This window comes from Abrus precatorius, unplaced genomic scaffold, assembly GCF_003935025.1.
Source record: "Abrus precatorius isolate BTA unplaced genomic scaffold, Abrus_2018 Scaffold11, whole genome shotgun sequence".
NCBI classification, from domain to species: Eukaryota; Viridiplantae; Streptophyta; class Magnoliopsida; order Fabales; family Fabaceae; genus Abrus; species Abrus precatorius.
In genome coordinates, this window is record NW_020874303.1 from 15,889,574 (window position 1) to 15,905,933 (window position 16,360).

Consider the following 16,360-nt stretch of genomic DNA (forward strand, 5'->3'; position numbering starts at 1 on the left):
TAACCCACCAATATGAGACTTTTATTGTCGAACACTCTCCCTCAAGTCCAATTAGCTTTGGCCTATGTGATTTACATTTTTAACCACTTTTAGCCTAAGCTTATACTTCAAGTTTGGGGCTCTCCTTCAAGTCTTATTTTTCTTTTTATTGCCTGAATTTGTGCTGCTTTTTCTTGAGTTTTTGTATACCACTGGACTCTAATACCATTTTGAAGCATTGCACATAGAGAGGGAGAGAGAGTAATTAACATGAAGTATTATTATTGATAACACACAGAATACAATAAAAAAACTCTTATTAAATTTTAAGCATTCTAAAAAAACTAACAAGTCACACACTAAGCATTGCAATTATATTAATATCAAATGATTAATTGAATTTTTTATTCAATTCAATCTTATAAAATTTATCATTTTTTGTTTTGGAATAAAAATGAAATAATTTGTAATTTTTTGTTTTATCGAAACATGAAACCTCAAAGATAAAAAAAAATTTGTTTTTCTTTAGTTTATAAATATTCAAACTTTGATAAATATTACCCCATAAATAGTTCAAACTATATAGGAACAATAATCAATTTTAGCTTGAATAGTTTATAGAGGAACCCTACCTTCTCTGATCCAATTTCTTTTTCATCAATACGTATCACAATTTGTACTTGCACTCCTTTTATACCTGCTTGTTCAGCTAATTCAATAGCTTTTTTCATTATAATAGCAATGTTAAGTTTTCAGTTCCCACAATTCAACTTCAGCTTTAGTTTTTTTTGCATATTCGTCTATAGCTGACCCTCTATTAATAACTATGAAAATCCCATATAAATTATGACTTGAATCAGATCGATTCTTTTTTTAATCTTTATCCGTCCAATTTTTTTATATAATTTTTTATTCAATCTTGTATTTTTTTTATCTTTTGCAGATTCTCGGAATAATTTGTTGGTTGTGCAAACCAAAGAGAATCATGACTTTAAGTTATACCAAATCTGAAACCAAGGGAATTTATTTTTTGTCCCATAATTCTCCACTACTATACATAAAAATTATCCGTCTTATTTGTTTGTGTTTTTTTTTTTTAAAAAAAATATTTGAGTACAGAAGTCATTGTCTTCTAACAGAAAAACTACAAACTACAAACTGTACAACTACTCACTCATCACTAACTAATCAGAAGCTTAAATGTGACTGTTCAGAATTAACTCTAATAACAGAAATAACTGACAAGAGTTGTACTCTAATATACAAAATCTCTAATGACAGATTGATACTAAAAATTACATTTTGGTGGGATAAGATATTTTAAGCCAAGCTAATGTACACGGCAACAAGATCATACCTACTCTTTATCTGTAAGTGATTTAAATGGTAATTGAATAACATGGCATGAACAGCATAACAAGACTGTCAATCTAATCAATTCCCCTAGTCAGTACACATCCCTGATACTACAACCAAACACTGATACCACAACCCAAACCATAGGAGAGGTAAAACCAAAATAAAAAACTAAGTACTATGAGAGAACTATTGGGTTTGCATAAAGATAAGCTCGAAAAGCCAGCCCCAAAATCTAGAGTTAAAATGAAAAAGGTTTTGTGAATTATAGGCTTTGATCATGTTATTGTCTGGCATAAGGTTATAGGACATTCTAATTTATATTATTTTGCAATAGAAAGTTGTTAACGTAGGTGCTCACAGAGCAATAGAAAAACATCAATGAATCTGACTTGCTATAGATTATATAGAGTGCCATACATCTATGAAGAAACTCAACAAATTACAATGCATAACAAGTTAAAAGCAGTCCATACAACATATCTCTCTCTCTCTTAAAAAACGATCAAAAAGTGACAAGACTCCATGGAAAGAATATTTTAGATGTAAACAGAAAAAAATCTATAAAGAAAAATGATAATCTGAAATCAGGAGAAGTGTATGCCAGCTTTGTTAAACAGAGAAAGCAGGTATAGGAACTCCTGCAGGGTGAGCTTGGAAGACCTTTTCTCTTCAAAATCTCCCTCTTTCAGAACACTCATAACCTTGTCCTTGAATTCAGATTGCACCTCATCAGCTTCCCCATCCTCAACTTCCATTTCATCATCATCATCTACTCCCTCGTCATCCATCTCCATACCTTGGTTGTCACCAAAATTAGACAAGTCCATTTTAGTGTGCATCTCCTTCAGCGAATCTTCTTGGGAGAGTTTCAGTGCCTGCACAGTCCTGTAATTTTTTTCAAGCAAAGAGATCACATTCTTTTGCCTAAATATTGAACCAAGTGTTTTGTTCTTCCTGTTAAAACAAATACGCAAAAATCCATCCCACTCCTTCTGCTTAACTTCAATTCTGGGCTTCCTTGGCTCAATTCGTACTACAGAGGAATCAACCTTGGGTGGAGGCCTGAAGTTGTTTCTTCCAACTTTGAGGAGGTGGAAGACTCGAGCATGGAGTTGAGTGTTCACCGAAAGACGACAATACAGCTTGTCACCTGGCTGAGCAACCAGTCTCATGGCAAATTCTCGCTGGAACATTATGATTGCAGCCCTGAATGTAGGCTGGTGGTTGAGTAATTTGAATGTGAGAGGAGAGGATATTTGGTATGGGATGTTTGCCACACATATGTCAAAATAAGGAAGTTCAGTCTTCAACACATCACCTTGGATAACCTGTAATCATCAGAAACAAAATGAACTAAGAGTTTGGTTATGCTTATTAGTCACACACGGAGGCTACAGTGAGGTATATACCGTGAGGCGGTTGGAGTGAGGGGTACCCTGAAAGCGTCTTTGGAGTTCGAGAACCATGCGAGGATCAATCTCGACGGCGATAACCTTCTTGCCGGCTTCTAGAAGCTTCTTGGTGAGGTTTCCGGTACCGGGACCTATCTCAAGGATGATGTCGGTGCTTTTGATGCCTGATTTCTGCACTATGGCGTCCACCAGCAACGGGTTTTTCAGAATGTGTTGACCCTTTGATTTGTGGAAGGATATTCCGCCTTGGTAAGGCGCGTGTTGCGGCTGTGCCTTACCCTTCTCCTTCTTCACCTTCCCTCCAGCCATTCACCCTCTCTCTCGCCAACACGATCACAGATAAAACTTTGAGAGAGAGAAACAAGGCACCAACGTGCTCTCTGGGGAAGAAGAGGGAAAAGACGCAGTAACTAGGGTTTCTCTTCCTTTCTCTATTTAATTATTAACATTAATGTTTTTTTTTTCAAAAAAATCATTAATTTTTTAATCAGTCTTTATATATAAATTATAAATATTAATTTTTGAATGGAAGCGATTTTTTCGTGTTTTCTTTAAAGAATTTTTGGAAATTAGTTATTTTATAATTATTTTAAATTAAGCACTCGTTTTTAATTATTTTTTATAAATTATTTTTTAATTTTAAAAATTATCTCTTTCTTTAATATAGTAAAAAAAATTTATTAAAAAATTTTTATTCATAAATAAATATAAAATTATATTAAATAAAAGTATTTTTAATTAAGTTCATTATCATTTTAATTATCATATAATTTTTTCTACATTTAATATTTAATTTTTTATTTAGCTTTAGAACTTATTAGAAGCAAGTGTCAAACTTGCATAATTACATTATTTAATAATTTTTTATAGAATACAAGATTAATTTTATAAAATTTTGTAATAAATTATTAAATATTTCATTGCATTACTTTATTTAATAAATAATGTGTTTTTAAAATATAATTAAAAATGTTTAAATTAAATAAAATTTAATATATATTATAAAGATAATATAAGATAATTTAATAATTAAATTAATCAATTATACATTTTTTAAAAAGTTATTAAGTAGTATAAGTATTTAAGTTTTACATTTAATATCAATGAATTTTAACTTTTTACTTAACCTTCTTTTTATTTAAAAAAAAAAAAAAAATTTAAAAATATGTAAATAAATTTAGATAAAATTTATGGTATCTTTTGTAATTAAAAGAGTTTAATACTCTCACTTACACATAAAACAATCCTGACAATAAAATTTATATTAATAGACAATAAAATCAGTAATTTAGTTAAGAAAAACGTTAACACACTGTTATCTTTAAGATATTGAAAAATAAATTTACGAGTTTTATCTTTAAAATATTAAACAATTAAAGTTATTGATCTAAACAAATATATAATACTCTCTCAAATTTACAGATACCAAAACAGATATCGTAAATCAAACTCTCACTTTTCTTAAAGTCATGAAAGGTTAAAAGACAAATTATAAAAAAAATACAATTAAATGCTTAATTTAAATAATTTTATTAATGACATATTATATCTTTATTATATTTTAATTAAATATTACATAAGCTTAATTTAAATAACTAAATACAAAGAATTAAAACTTAAAGAATGTAAATGCAAAGAAATAAAATACAATTAAGCCAAAATATCAATATTATGGACAAATAATCTGATAAATCTGTAACTGAGATTGGTATTTGGAATCATGCGTCAGGTGTAAATATAGAATAATCTGATACAATTCCTTTTAAGAGTACCCTTGTTTTTTTTTTTCCAAAATCCTTTGGGTGTGCTATAGCTGCAACTGCTAGTGTAACGTATCTAAAATTATCAATCCAACTGGGCACAAGACGGATCAGTCAATACGGTTTATTAAAACTTTTAAAAAATTAAAATTTATTATCATGATGAGTTGTTTTAAATAACTCATGAAAATATCATAATTATAATTAGCTTTCAAAATAAGTACTTTTTTAATTGTAAAAAATAAATAAATAATGTTTTCGTTTAATAAAATCGCAAAATAAGAACTCTTTAAAATTGCTCCTTTCAAGAGCTTAAACATGTCAGAAGCCAACACAAGAATATCCATTAAATAGATCTCCTTTGGCATTCATCATTGGAAACGAAGATATAGAATAATACATGTAGCTACGGTTCAGCACATTAAACAATCAGTTATGTTCCTATTCTCATCTAAAGATGTATTAAACTGTTTGTTAATACTCATACATCAAAGGGGCTGTCTAAGAAACCTATCCTATACTCTATACAAGAAAGCACAAGTTACATCATAGTATATCTTTGATGGATATGGCCATCAACTTTGTTCTTTATAAGGAGTCCAGATCAACTTGCTAACATCAACCTCCAGGCCCCCCCTGCCCGCAGCTTTAAGATGGCGATCCAACACTTTTGGATCTGCGCAAATTACATGTTGTCCTTTCCTGTATTGAATCAATTCTAGGCTCTGAAGAGTGTTTAATATATCATCAGCTTTAATGGCAGTCATATCACTCAGTTCCTGCAGAAATAACAGCTTTTTCAATAGCAATAGCCTTGATACGGTGATTTTATCGCTGAAGATGAGAAAATACATGAGCAACCAATTAATGGCGAAGTAAACAAAACAGTTCCAGCTTGTTCAGTTTTTTAATTTATTTCAATATGAATTAAAATTAGTACCTGCTCAATTTACATTTGTTTTAACTTTAGAAAATTCCCTTATGGCTTTTGTCTCTTCAATGAGAATCTTAACAAGAGACAACGGTCATAAAAAACAGTTATAAATGCTTAAAAGGATTTTATTAAAATAAATAAATCCTAGGTCAGTCCGGTGTCGTGAGAGAAAATAGAAACTGAAGAAAGGAATGTGATTTAAAAGAAGCCGAAAAGTGAATGAGTTTTTACTTCTATTGTTTGGTATCATCCCACGGCAAAGAAGGGAAGCCCCTTTATTTGATTTCATTAAGGAAAAGAGTGGAAATGTATGTAAAATTAATTTATTTAAAACATTATTAAATGGATAAGTAGGGGGAAACTGTGAGACTCACAAAAACAATTCCTAATATGTTGGAAAAAACATGCATTCAACTCTCTTCCTATTCCTAAACAAGGGATAATCCAATCCTTACCCCATTTCCTTTCCTGCCCACTCAAAATTGACATAACAGACAGACCCCCCCCCCTCCCCAAGTGAGATGAGTGGATGGTTTCTTTATAACCTTTCTAGTCATCATCGGAGGTCCCTTACAAAACAAGAATTCCAAATCATTTAGAAAACAAACAGTGCCTAGAATCTAGAGGAATCTGAATTACATCCTCACTTTCTGATGCTAGAATCAGCTCTATATATTCCGGTAGAAGAGCAGGGATTCACTTTTTTAGCTCAATCTTCGAACAAAGACTCCTTGATAAAACTCTTTGCAAAGCTCCCTCATAGGTTAAGATGGACAGCTGATTCTCAATAAGATCAATGTTAACGAAGAAGAATGATACAGTACCTGCAAATTGGGAAACCCCACAACACAGTTTCTCTTGATGTGTCACGTGTAGCTCTACAAACCCCTCACCTTCCATTAACACTGCCCTACAGCTAGACTCGGACTTTTTGAGGTGTTTGATAATCATCTTGATCTAGTTAAGTGTCTTAATTCTTATTATTAACTTCAGAGTTCAGGGATTTTGGTAACGCCAAAGAGGGAAAGTCTTTTTAGCAAAGCGGGATGTACATTGTTCTTTTGAGTTTGGGGAATTTTGCTCGAGTGGGATGCTAATATTTTAAAATTATTTTCAGCCAACAAATCTACTTTGGGCCATGATAGTTATATGTCACTGGGACCCTTTGTGATGCCAAGTGCACAATCTCTTTAAGAGGGTACATAAGCAAAGGTATTAAAGGGCACTTCTGAGGTGTGTTGAAAAGAGTGTGTAATACTAAATTTCTTCTTAGCATATTGGTCAGTCTTTTCTTTTATTCCCTTTGTGCATCTTTTATGCATCTATGTACACACACACACACACACACACACACACATATCAAGGATCCTACTGGATAAACCATATTCCAATAATTAACACCCTACAAACAATTAAGATTTAACCTCATAACAATAAATTCAACACAATAAATAATCAAATGAACTTTACCTTGATAGAAATGTTGCCCTTATGCTTCTTCAAAATGTCTAAGAGAACCCTGGTCCAATATCCTTTGTAGCTTAGCATTCCAAGGTCTGAAAGGGGTCTTTCAGGTGTGCCAACTTTGCCCTCCTTCTTAGACAGTTCATAAGCTGTTAAATGTTTGAAATTTTCAAGATTTTCAGTCACATTATCATATATAACCCTAGCAAGCAAATATGAAGAGGCCCACTTTCCAAAGAGACAGAGAGCTTACAGAAAGCAATTAGAAATTTCCCATAGCCTTTCCTTTGGTAAGGTGGAAGGGTGAGGATACATGCCAAATTGTAAGATTCCTCAGAATGTTTTTCCTTTATAATAAACAAAATAATCAAAATCAATAAGGTTATCCATAACATAGAGAAAATAATGAATGAATATAATAAAAAATTTATAAAAAAAAGTTGAAGATTAAATATATTTAGATTAGAACAAAAATTTTTCTTTTAACACAACAACATTAGGATTTAGGGACTGTTCATGAACAACACAAACTTGCTTGGCTCCTACAAAATAGAACCTCATAATTACATTAATATAAAACACAGAAACTGCATGGTAAATGGTCCTGCTCATTCAAATGCAGTTTGGGTAGGCCTTTTAGAGCCGAGACAAAGGTTAAATGACATATTAATTGTAAAATATAAAGATCATAAATATCTCATGCCAAAGCAAAATAAATAATGACAGCAATGTAATATTTTACCTTGGAGAAATAGCCAACCATGTGGCATCCTCGATCATCACATTCACACAAAACATAGAACAGAAACAGGTCAACGTCATAATAGAGGGTCTTGTGATCAAGAAACAACTTCGCCAAATAACAAAGATTCTGCCCATAAACCTTGTTCTTTTTGCCATCAACCTGTTTTCAGATTCATCATCATAATAATAATTAAAAGTAATCACAAAATTCAAAATATGATAATAATCAATTATTAACAGTAAAAATATGCATATATTACTGTTGCAACTTGTAACTGTCTGCCAGATAGCACAACCTTCTCAAAATTCAATTATCACTCTACTATCAGAATTTCTAAATGGAAAAAATCTCCAATATTTGAGATTTGTGCCTAGGCCCTACCCTATTTTAATATTTTAATCAAAACTTCACTAAATAATTATTTTAAACAATAATGTATATGAATTAAAATAAATTTCCATTAGAGCTTGGATGCTCTTTAAGCTATAGTTGGAGGGAGATCATTGCCTCCAAAAACAAAGGAGGATAATAAATCATCCAAAACAGAGAGAACAAGTAAACAAGAAAAAGAATGCAGATAAGCAGCACAAACTTTGTACACATCAGTAATCGAAACTCCCTTCAAGTACCCATTAAAATGATAAGGAGCAAGATTTTAAATTATGATCGCGGGTGTTGCATATGCTCAGATGCAGAATTCAGTCACTGCAGTTTTAATTTTTACAAGTGCACAAATTATTTTAAATTATCAATATTGCTGTACAAGATATTATAACAATTTATAACCATTTTTACTAATTGGAGATATTTAAAATCAACAACTATATAATTAACAATTTCTAGTATAAATTAGATAATTAAACATAAATAATGTAAAATAAAATTCAATTTAATTTCTAATACATAAGAAGGGAATGAAAAATTACTTTAACTAAATGCCAAAAATTTTATAAATTTTCCACAAAAAAATTTATACTACAAATTCCTTCCCCCTGAATTTAAGGAAAATAAAATCCATCTCCTGCACTCTTCAATTTGTAAAGAATCTCCAATTTTTCCCTAGTTCTGCCATTCAGTACTGTTCTGGCAGCCCTAGGAGCACTGGTGATTGTCCCACCAAACATCACCACCTCCCAGTCTTCAACAGGCTGTCACATGCGTTGACTATCTCAAGGACTTTGTCAGCATATGGGCTTCAAATGTCACATTCCAAGCATCCAACAGCCTTGATGCTGGTCTCATTTTGCTCGCCAGGGTACCCTGAATCTGTGTTGACATAGATTTGTTATTGGATATCCCATCTACAACAACTTCTCAGTGACTTTCGGTGCTGTCCCTCTTCACTCTTGCCCTGTTCTGTTTTTGAGTAAGCCACTAGTACTTTTTGGTCTTAATCCACCGTGAGTTTCCTATCAGGATCCTCAAATAAGGGCCTTTTGTCCATTGTTTTCTTGGGCAACCCTACCATAGCATTGGAGAAACTCAATGGGAAAATTTACTTCTGCTACTATTAAGATCTGGTTTCTAGGTCAAAAGCTCTCTGATCACCTTACCAAGAAGTCTACAGAGATTGATGCCAAGTTACATGAATATTGGGTACAATCTGACTATCAAATAGTCCCTCTTTGTTGCAATCTATTAACCTTTGTAACTTGTAAGCCCTTATTTGGCCATATTTGTATTCAAGGTGAGACTTTAACACACACTCTCATACTTAAGATTGGACATTTGCAACATGAAAATTGTAAGACTTTTTTTTTTTTTTTTTTGGTCATATAGTGCTAGGAAAGCCATGGAGCCAAGTAGGTTACGTTGGATAATTCATGAGACCAGGTTAATTGCACTGGAAAATTCGTGGGGCTAGGATTTTTTATTTTTTTTTTCAATCGAGTGACCCAAATATCAAATATATGATAGTCTCTAATACGAATTAAATTTGGATTTAAGCCCAACTCAATCCCAAAAGTTAGCTTGCAAAGTAAGGATTGCTTAAACTTTTACAAGCTCTTTTTTACCTCTTTTGACCCTTTGATTTTGGACTCTGATGCTTCTGATTATGTAGCCAATAATCCCCTTCTTTTCTCAAAATTTTCCCTGCCTAAAACTCTTCATCACATTCCTCTTGCAGATGACTCAAGCCAAAGCTAGTAGCATTGGTGAAGCCACTCCTTCCATCCTTATCAATTGATTCTGTTCCCTTGGTTTCTGGTCGCCCTTGTAATTTGACATATGTTAGTTGTCTCACTCATATTAATAGTTCTATAACCTTCACTTTTGATTCTTTGATCACATAGGACCAGAGTACAAGCAGATGATTTGTACAGGACATAGTCAAGGGACTTTACTACTTACAATCCTCAACTCCTGCTGCTTGCACTGTTAATGAATCTCCAGTCTTATTCATTGTCAGTTAGGACATCCAAGCCTTAAGAAGTTAAAAAAAAAAAGGTTCCATATTTGTCTCCGTTACAGTCATTAGAAAGTGAGTCATGTCAGCTTGGGAAAAAACACTTGTGCTTCATTCTCCAGTAGTCCTCATTCACAAGCTCATTCTCTTTTTGACATCATCAATTCCAATGTCTGGGGACCAAGTTGCATCACATCTTTTTCGGGGTATAGGTATTCTATACTTTCAATGAAGAGTTTTCAAGATGTACTTGGGATTTTCTTAATAAATAAAGATCAGAATTATTCAATGTGTTTCAAAATTTTGTCAAGGAAATTTTAAATCAGCCTGATTGTTTTATTCATATTCTACATAGTGATAATGCAAAAGAATATTTTTCAACTCCTTTTAATTCTTTTATGGAAAATAATAGAATAATTCATCAGTTTTCTTATCCTCATACTCCATTACAGAATGGTACTACAAAACATAAAGACCACCATATCATTGAAACCCCTTGCACTCTGCTCATAAAAGCAAACGCTCCTTTAAAATTTTGGGGTGATGTTCTTACTCCAAGGTTTTTTGATAAACTGATGTTGCTCTTTGCCATCAAGGTTCCTCGTTTCTTACTTTTTCTAGGTGACCCATTGTTTCATGTTCCTCCTTGGCTTTTTGGGTTGACATGTTTTAAAAAAAAAAAAGTTTTTCTTGGTTATTCTAGAGTACACAAGGGGTATCAATGTTATTGCCCCTTCCACACATCGCTTCTACATGTATGTCGATGTTACCTTCTTTGAAGATACCCCCTTCTACACCTCTCTTGTGGAACCAGAGTTTATTTCTCAAGTATTACCAATTCCTTACCTTATTCCTAATATCTTCTTCTCCTAATCCATACAAGTCTACTCCACCACATTCATCAGAGCATCCCAATCCTCAACCTCAAATAACTTGTCACTGTCGTCCATGTCCTGTGCCAAGTGATGTGCCTATTGAGGAAAGTTCAGGTGATTCATCACCTGTCCCTATCTCATTGCCTACTTTGGATCTGCCTGAGTCCTCAAATGATTTACCCATTGTTGTACATAAAGGTATGTGTTCTACTCATAATCATCATCCAATCTCCAATTATCCTTGTTTTTCTCCTTCACAATATACTTCTGTTCCTTATCATTGGTCACTATTCTTAAGTCTCCACAAGAAGCTCTTTCACATCCAAGTTGGCAACAAGCTATGCTTGATGAAATGACAAGTCTAGAATCCCACTGCACATGGACCCTTGTTCCATATCTTCCAGGGAAACCTATTGTTGGATGTTGTTGGGTTTACACAATCGAAGTGGGTCCAAAATCCAAATGGGCAAATTAATCATTTGAAGACACAATTGGTAGCTAACAGTTATAACCAAGTATATGATCTTGATTATAGTGACACTTTCTCACCTGTGTGAAGATGGCTTCTGTCCATCTCTTTCTTTCTATGATAATCATGCATTGTTGGCCATTATACTAGCTAGACATTATAATTAGGAAGAGGAAGTATATATGGAGCAACCTCATAGTTTTGGTGCTCAGGAGGAGTCTCAAGCATATGTGTGTGGTCTTCACAAGGCCTTATATGGCCTTGAGCAACTCCTAGAACAAGGTTTGAGACATTTTGTACTGTTATCCTACAATATAGCATGGTTCAGAGTGAATCAGATTATTCACTGTTTTCTAAATGTTTTCTAATCATTACATTTACTTGGTTGTCTATATATGATATAGTCATTACAGGTGATGATTGTAAGCATATTGAAGGACTTACCATGTTTGGCATAAGCTTTAAAAAGATATTCTAGGACATCTTGATTCCCTGGAAAGTTCCATTCCTCATGCTTTGCTTAATTGTCATTTCCATGGTGAGGGCTGGGTAGGTAGCTAGCTTTACTAAAGGAATATTGGAAGTCATCTTGTAATATAACTATTAACTTGTATTTCCACTCATTTTTTCCTCTTATTATTTGATATTTGAGATTTTGAGTTAAGAAAAATATTCCCAGGAATATTAAATCCTAATCAAACATGTTCTTGAATTTAACTAGAAAGAACATTCTTGGTCAAAGTATTCCTGGGAATGTAATAATATACCTTGAGAAAAATGCCTCTTGAAGTTTAACACCTAAATTTGGACAATAGGAATTAAGTTCCTCAATCAACATTTAAGGTATTTGGAAGTCCTCTAGCACCTAGCAAACGCACAGGCATTAAGGTAAAAGAAAGTTTATGTGGATATTAATCTTTTGTCATAAGTAACTATGAGTATATTGAACAGTTGGAGGAGGAAAAATATCATATTTAGTTTACAGCTAATATGTCCATTGTTTCTGTAATAAAGTAAAGTGAATAAGCATACAACTTAGCAAAAAAGTTTTTCTACTATGTTAATATTCAGCATTCATTATACAGAATGATTAACAAGAATATTAGTGTTAAAGATGTACCTCAAACATTGACAGTGTACCACTTCTGTATATCTCATCACCAGGGGGATGCTTAAGATCACATTTCCTCTGCATTAACAGGAAGCCAGTATCAGTACTTAATACAAGAAGTTGAAAATGCTGCACAAGTAATTTGCATTGGGTATATAAAACTGACACCTTTAGTTGACTTTTCTCAAGGCCCCTAAGGAAAGCAAGGAATAAATACCAATAGAGGCATTCAATAGATTATTTCAAATGACCTGATAGTCTGATACCCTTTGATCAACCTCCAAGTGTTCAAGCAAATAAATGAATTCATTTCAACATAAAAAGGTTCATTTTAAAACAAATAAAAGCAACAAATTTTAAACAGGACTAAATAAAAATACGGTCTTAACTAAAACTCCAATGGCAAACAATACAAAACCACAGCATGGAGTTAGCTCATTCAGAATCTCATAAAATGCTATAACTGCAATGAAGTATGAGCATGAGAGATGCAGATTATGCTTAATATAAACTAAAATCATATTGGCACAATGAAGAAGACAAATGCAATAAATTTGGTAATAGCAAAATTTATAGAGAAAAATAAACTTCCTCCATAGATAGGTTTAGTGCCTTAGTTTTAAAATATAAATAAAAGATTTAGAGAAAAAAAAAAACTACAATCCAAATAAAACAGCTAAATCAATGGTCATTTGATAAAAAATAGACAATGCACAAACAAAATAAAGAAGCATAAAAGGAAAAAAAGATTTTTTCAGGCACAGCTCACCATATGCCTCTGAAGCTGTTCTTTGCGCTTCATGAAATTGAGGCAGAACTCACAAAAGTACAGCTTCAAACAGTCATTGTATTCTGGTGGGAATGGGGAGAAGTACCATGTCTCAATCTCATATCTTCCAAGCTCAATAGTGGCTATGTTTTTCACTTTTGTAAATTCTTCATGTTCTCGCAAACTAGCAGCATCGAGCTCCTCGTGTCCCTATAAGTTAATAATAGATATATAAATTTAAAATATATGGAACAAATTGTGAGTTGAGACCAGATCAATTTGACCAGCCTGGAGAGTATACTGGTTTCACAATAACATACAATAAAGCAATCAGCATTAACAAAAAGGTATCACAACTATATGTTTCACATGGCTTCAATCCTAAGTAAAACCTATGGTATGCAAACAGGTTTAGTGTTTTGGAAGAACCTCTGATTTGTCTCAGTGTGTTTGCAAGCACATTAATTTTAGAGAAACAGCTTTTTCTCATGAAAATAACTGTTAGAATCACTATCCATAAATGTTTAACAATTGCTAGAAATTCAGCTTATGATTTTAAATTTTTATTACACCAAAAACAACACTGTCATGATAAGCAAAATTTTGGAGCCAAACTATCAGCTTATTTCCTAGCTAACTTCTGTTATCCCTTTTTTTTTTTTTTGCAACAGTTGACTATTTCAAATACAAAACCATCAACTACAAATAACTTCATACTGTTTTTTGTAATTTTATTATAGAAAAAGTGAGCATTTTATAAAATCCAAACAAAATAGATTACAGCAGGTGTTTTGTTGTGTGTCTGGTGTCTAACAGCGTATGTCCATGTTATAATTGAAAAGTAAACACTCAATACCTCTACATGTGTCTCATCAATCTTCCTCTTTTGGTGGCGTGTCATCTTCAAACCTGTTGCCCCCTAGAAAACCATACATGCACTTTCTAAATGAGTTCATTCATAAAGGAAGTCCACATTTTGAAATAAGAGGTAGACATAATAGAGTCTATTGATATGAAGAATGGCTAGTATAAATGACTTTACATGGATAATTACTTCCAGCAACCAGAAAGAGTGTGACTACAAGTCATTAGGGGTTACAAGAGCATTTTTTTCCTACCCCCTCCCCAAGGAGAAATCAATGAAAAGAAAATATGTTAAAATAATAACCAGATATTCTGAAAACTCTGTTTTTTTAAACAACACAATGGCATCATTTGATCCCAACCTCACCTAAAGAAAAAGGGCTTTTGTTGTGTTTGTAGAACAATAAACAATATCTAGACTACTTATCACTTTCTCAAGAAACCTCCAGTCCTGCATATCCATCGTTCAGGAAAGAATAGCGACGACCAAAACAATTGCGACCATGCAATTTGGAGAATATATAATCGTTACCTTCTCCTCTACTTTTTCATCAACAACAGCCTCCACTGAATCAAGATCCAGCTGTTCAAGCTTAACCCACTCATCAAGCCTCCTATTGACTGCCAAAAAAATAAAGTAAAAGCAAAATGATAAATAATTAGCACCTTATCATCTTCATCCCTGCCTACAGTAAACAGATCGATACAGCAAAGATTCTTCCTAAAACATTGATATCAGCTAGACGTCTATTCCTAATCAAAATGGGGACATCAACATATAGTTTATTCAAACATAAAATGATTTACCAACAAAAACCACAACAACAACCAAGTCTTATCCTACTAGGTGAAGTCAGTTACATGGATTCAATGACACCAATGAGTTTGGTCAAAAACTAAATTTTCAGAAATTTGGTTAATCAAAATACGATGACATAAACTATACAGCCACACAACCCTGAAATTCCCATTCTCACTTTTCTTGGTCTACATGAAAGCAGTTATGGTTATCCTGCCCCACAAAAAAAAAAAAAAAAAAAACTTCTTTCTCTGTTACTTGCAAAACTGCTCTCTCTAAAACAAAAGCCAAGCATCACTGATACTACGAGCATTCCCACAACAGATTCGCAGTGAACCATTACGTGAAAGATATCAATTACAATAATGTCACAGTTAACCCCAAACAAAACATATTATGAAATCAAGCGCACCTTAAAAACCCTAACTCAACCAATTCAAGAAACAAAAACCCTAATGGTTTATTCGTGACTCAAATTATGGAACAGAAGAAGATGGATGGAGGAGGGTTCTTACACTCGGTGTAATGAACGTAATATTCGTAATCATTGGGGAAAGCGTTGGGGACCTTGCGGCGTTCGATGACTTTGACAGGGTGGAACTTGCCGTCCCTCCAACGGCACATGACGCGCGTGCCAACCTCTAAGGGGAGCACCGACGATCTCCGCCGCTTCGACGCGTCGGATTCCGGCACCGTATCTCCGGCGTCGACGGAGTGAGATTTACCGTTGCCGGCGGGGGAAGCGGAACCATTTTCCAAACCGGTGGGCGTCTCGAGCGAACCCATAATCACTACTGAACCGATCCAAAAGGGTGGGGTTTAGATTGGATGTGTCGTGTCATGTATGGGGTTGTCATGTGTGGATTCGATTTAGTTTTGTATTTCACTATTTGGAAGTAATTTACCAAAATATTATAAAAATGTATCCACAGAGTATTAAAAAAATGGTGCTGGTGTTGTTAAATTTGAGAGTGTATTGAATATTTTTTATATTATTTTAAGATATTAAAAGATATTTATATTTTTTTAAATATATTAAATTAATAATTATGATTGTTTTATATATATATATATATATATATATATATATAAGAGTACAGAATATTTTATTATTATTCAGAGTATTATAGAATTTATTTAAAAAAATTACTTTAAAAAAGATAAGAAATTTTAAAATATATATATATATATATATAATTTTAAAAATAAAAGAACTTAATTAATTCTTAAAAAATTGAGAGACCAAAACATCACACTCACACATAATCTAAATTTGAAAAATAAAAATATGTAATCAAACATTTTAAAAACTATTTTCTCTGTTTTTATATTTGTCATACATAAAAATTATATTTTATTTATTTATTATTTTTAAAATGTTAAGATAATATTAATTCATTTTTATTAACGGTA

General features: G+C 32.8%; 2 protein-coding genes across 3 annotated transcripts; both read right to left on the bottom strand.

Annotated features, from left to right (window-relative positions):
* Positions 1 to 1,706: 1,706 nt before the first annotated feature.
* LOC113854509 (ribosomal RNA small subunit methyltransferase) lies at positions 1,707 to 3,168 on the bottom strand. Its single transcript, XM_027485524.1, has 2 exons — positions 2,748 to 3,168; positions 1,707 to 2,666 (listed from the first exon to the last, which is right to left on the bottom strand). The coding sequence occupies exons 1-2, from the start codon at positions 3,057 to 3,059 to the stop codon at positions 1,923 to 1,925; spliced, it is 1,056 nt and encodes a 351-aa protein (XP_027341325.1). The 5' UTR covers positions 3,060 to 3,168; the 3' UTR covers positions 1,707 to 1,922.
* Positions 3,169 to 4,836: 1,668 nt separating this feature from the next.
* On the bottom strand, positions 4,837 to 15,846 carry LOC113854508 (histone acetyltransferase of the MYST family 1). Of its 2 annotated transcripts, none has more exons than XM_027485522.1 (9): positions 15,463 to 15,846; positions 14,681 to 14,769; positions 14,141 to 14,203; positions 13,285 to 13,494; positions 12,525 to 12,593; positions 7,651 to 7,812; positions 7,162 to 7,255; positions 6,915 to 7,057; positions 4,837 to 5,289 (listed from the first exon to the last, which is right to left on the bottom strand). In XM_027485522.1, the coding sequence occupies exons 1-9, from the start codon at positions 15,731 to 15,733 to the stop codon at positions 5,086 to 5,088; spliced, it is 1,305 nt and encodes a 434-aa protein (XP_027341323.1). In that variant the 5' UTR covers positions 15,734 to 15,846; the 3' UTR covers positions 4,837 to 5,085. The 2 variants fall into 2 exon arrangements, with proteins under 2 accessions (XP_027341323.1, XP_027341324.1); XM_027485523.1 differs by lacking the exon at positions 4,837 to 5,289 and adding an exon at positions 5,841 to 6,268.
* Positions 15,847 to 16,360: the final 514 nt, after the last annotated feature.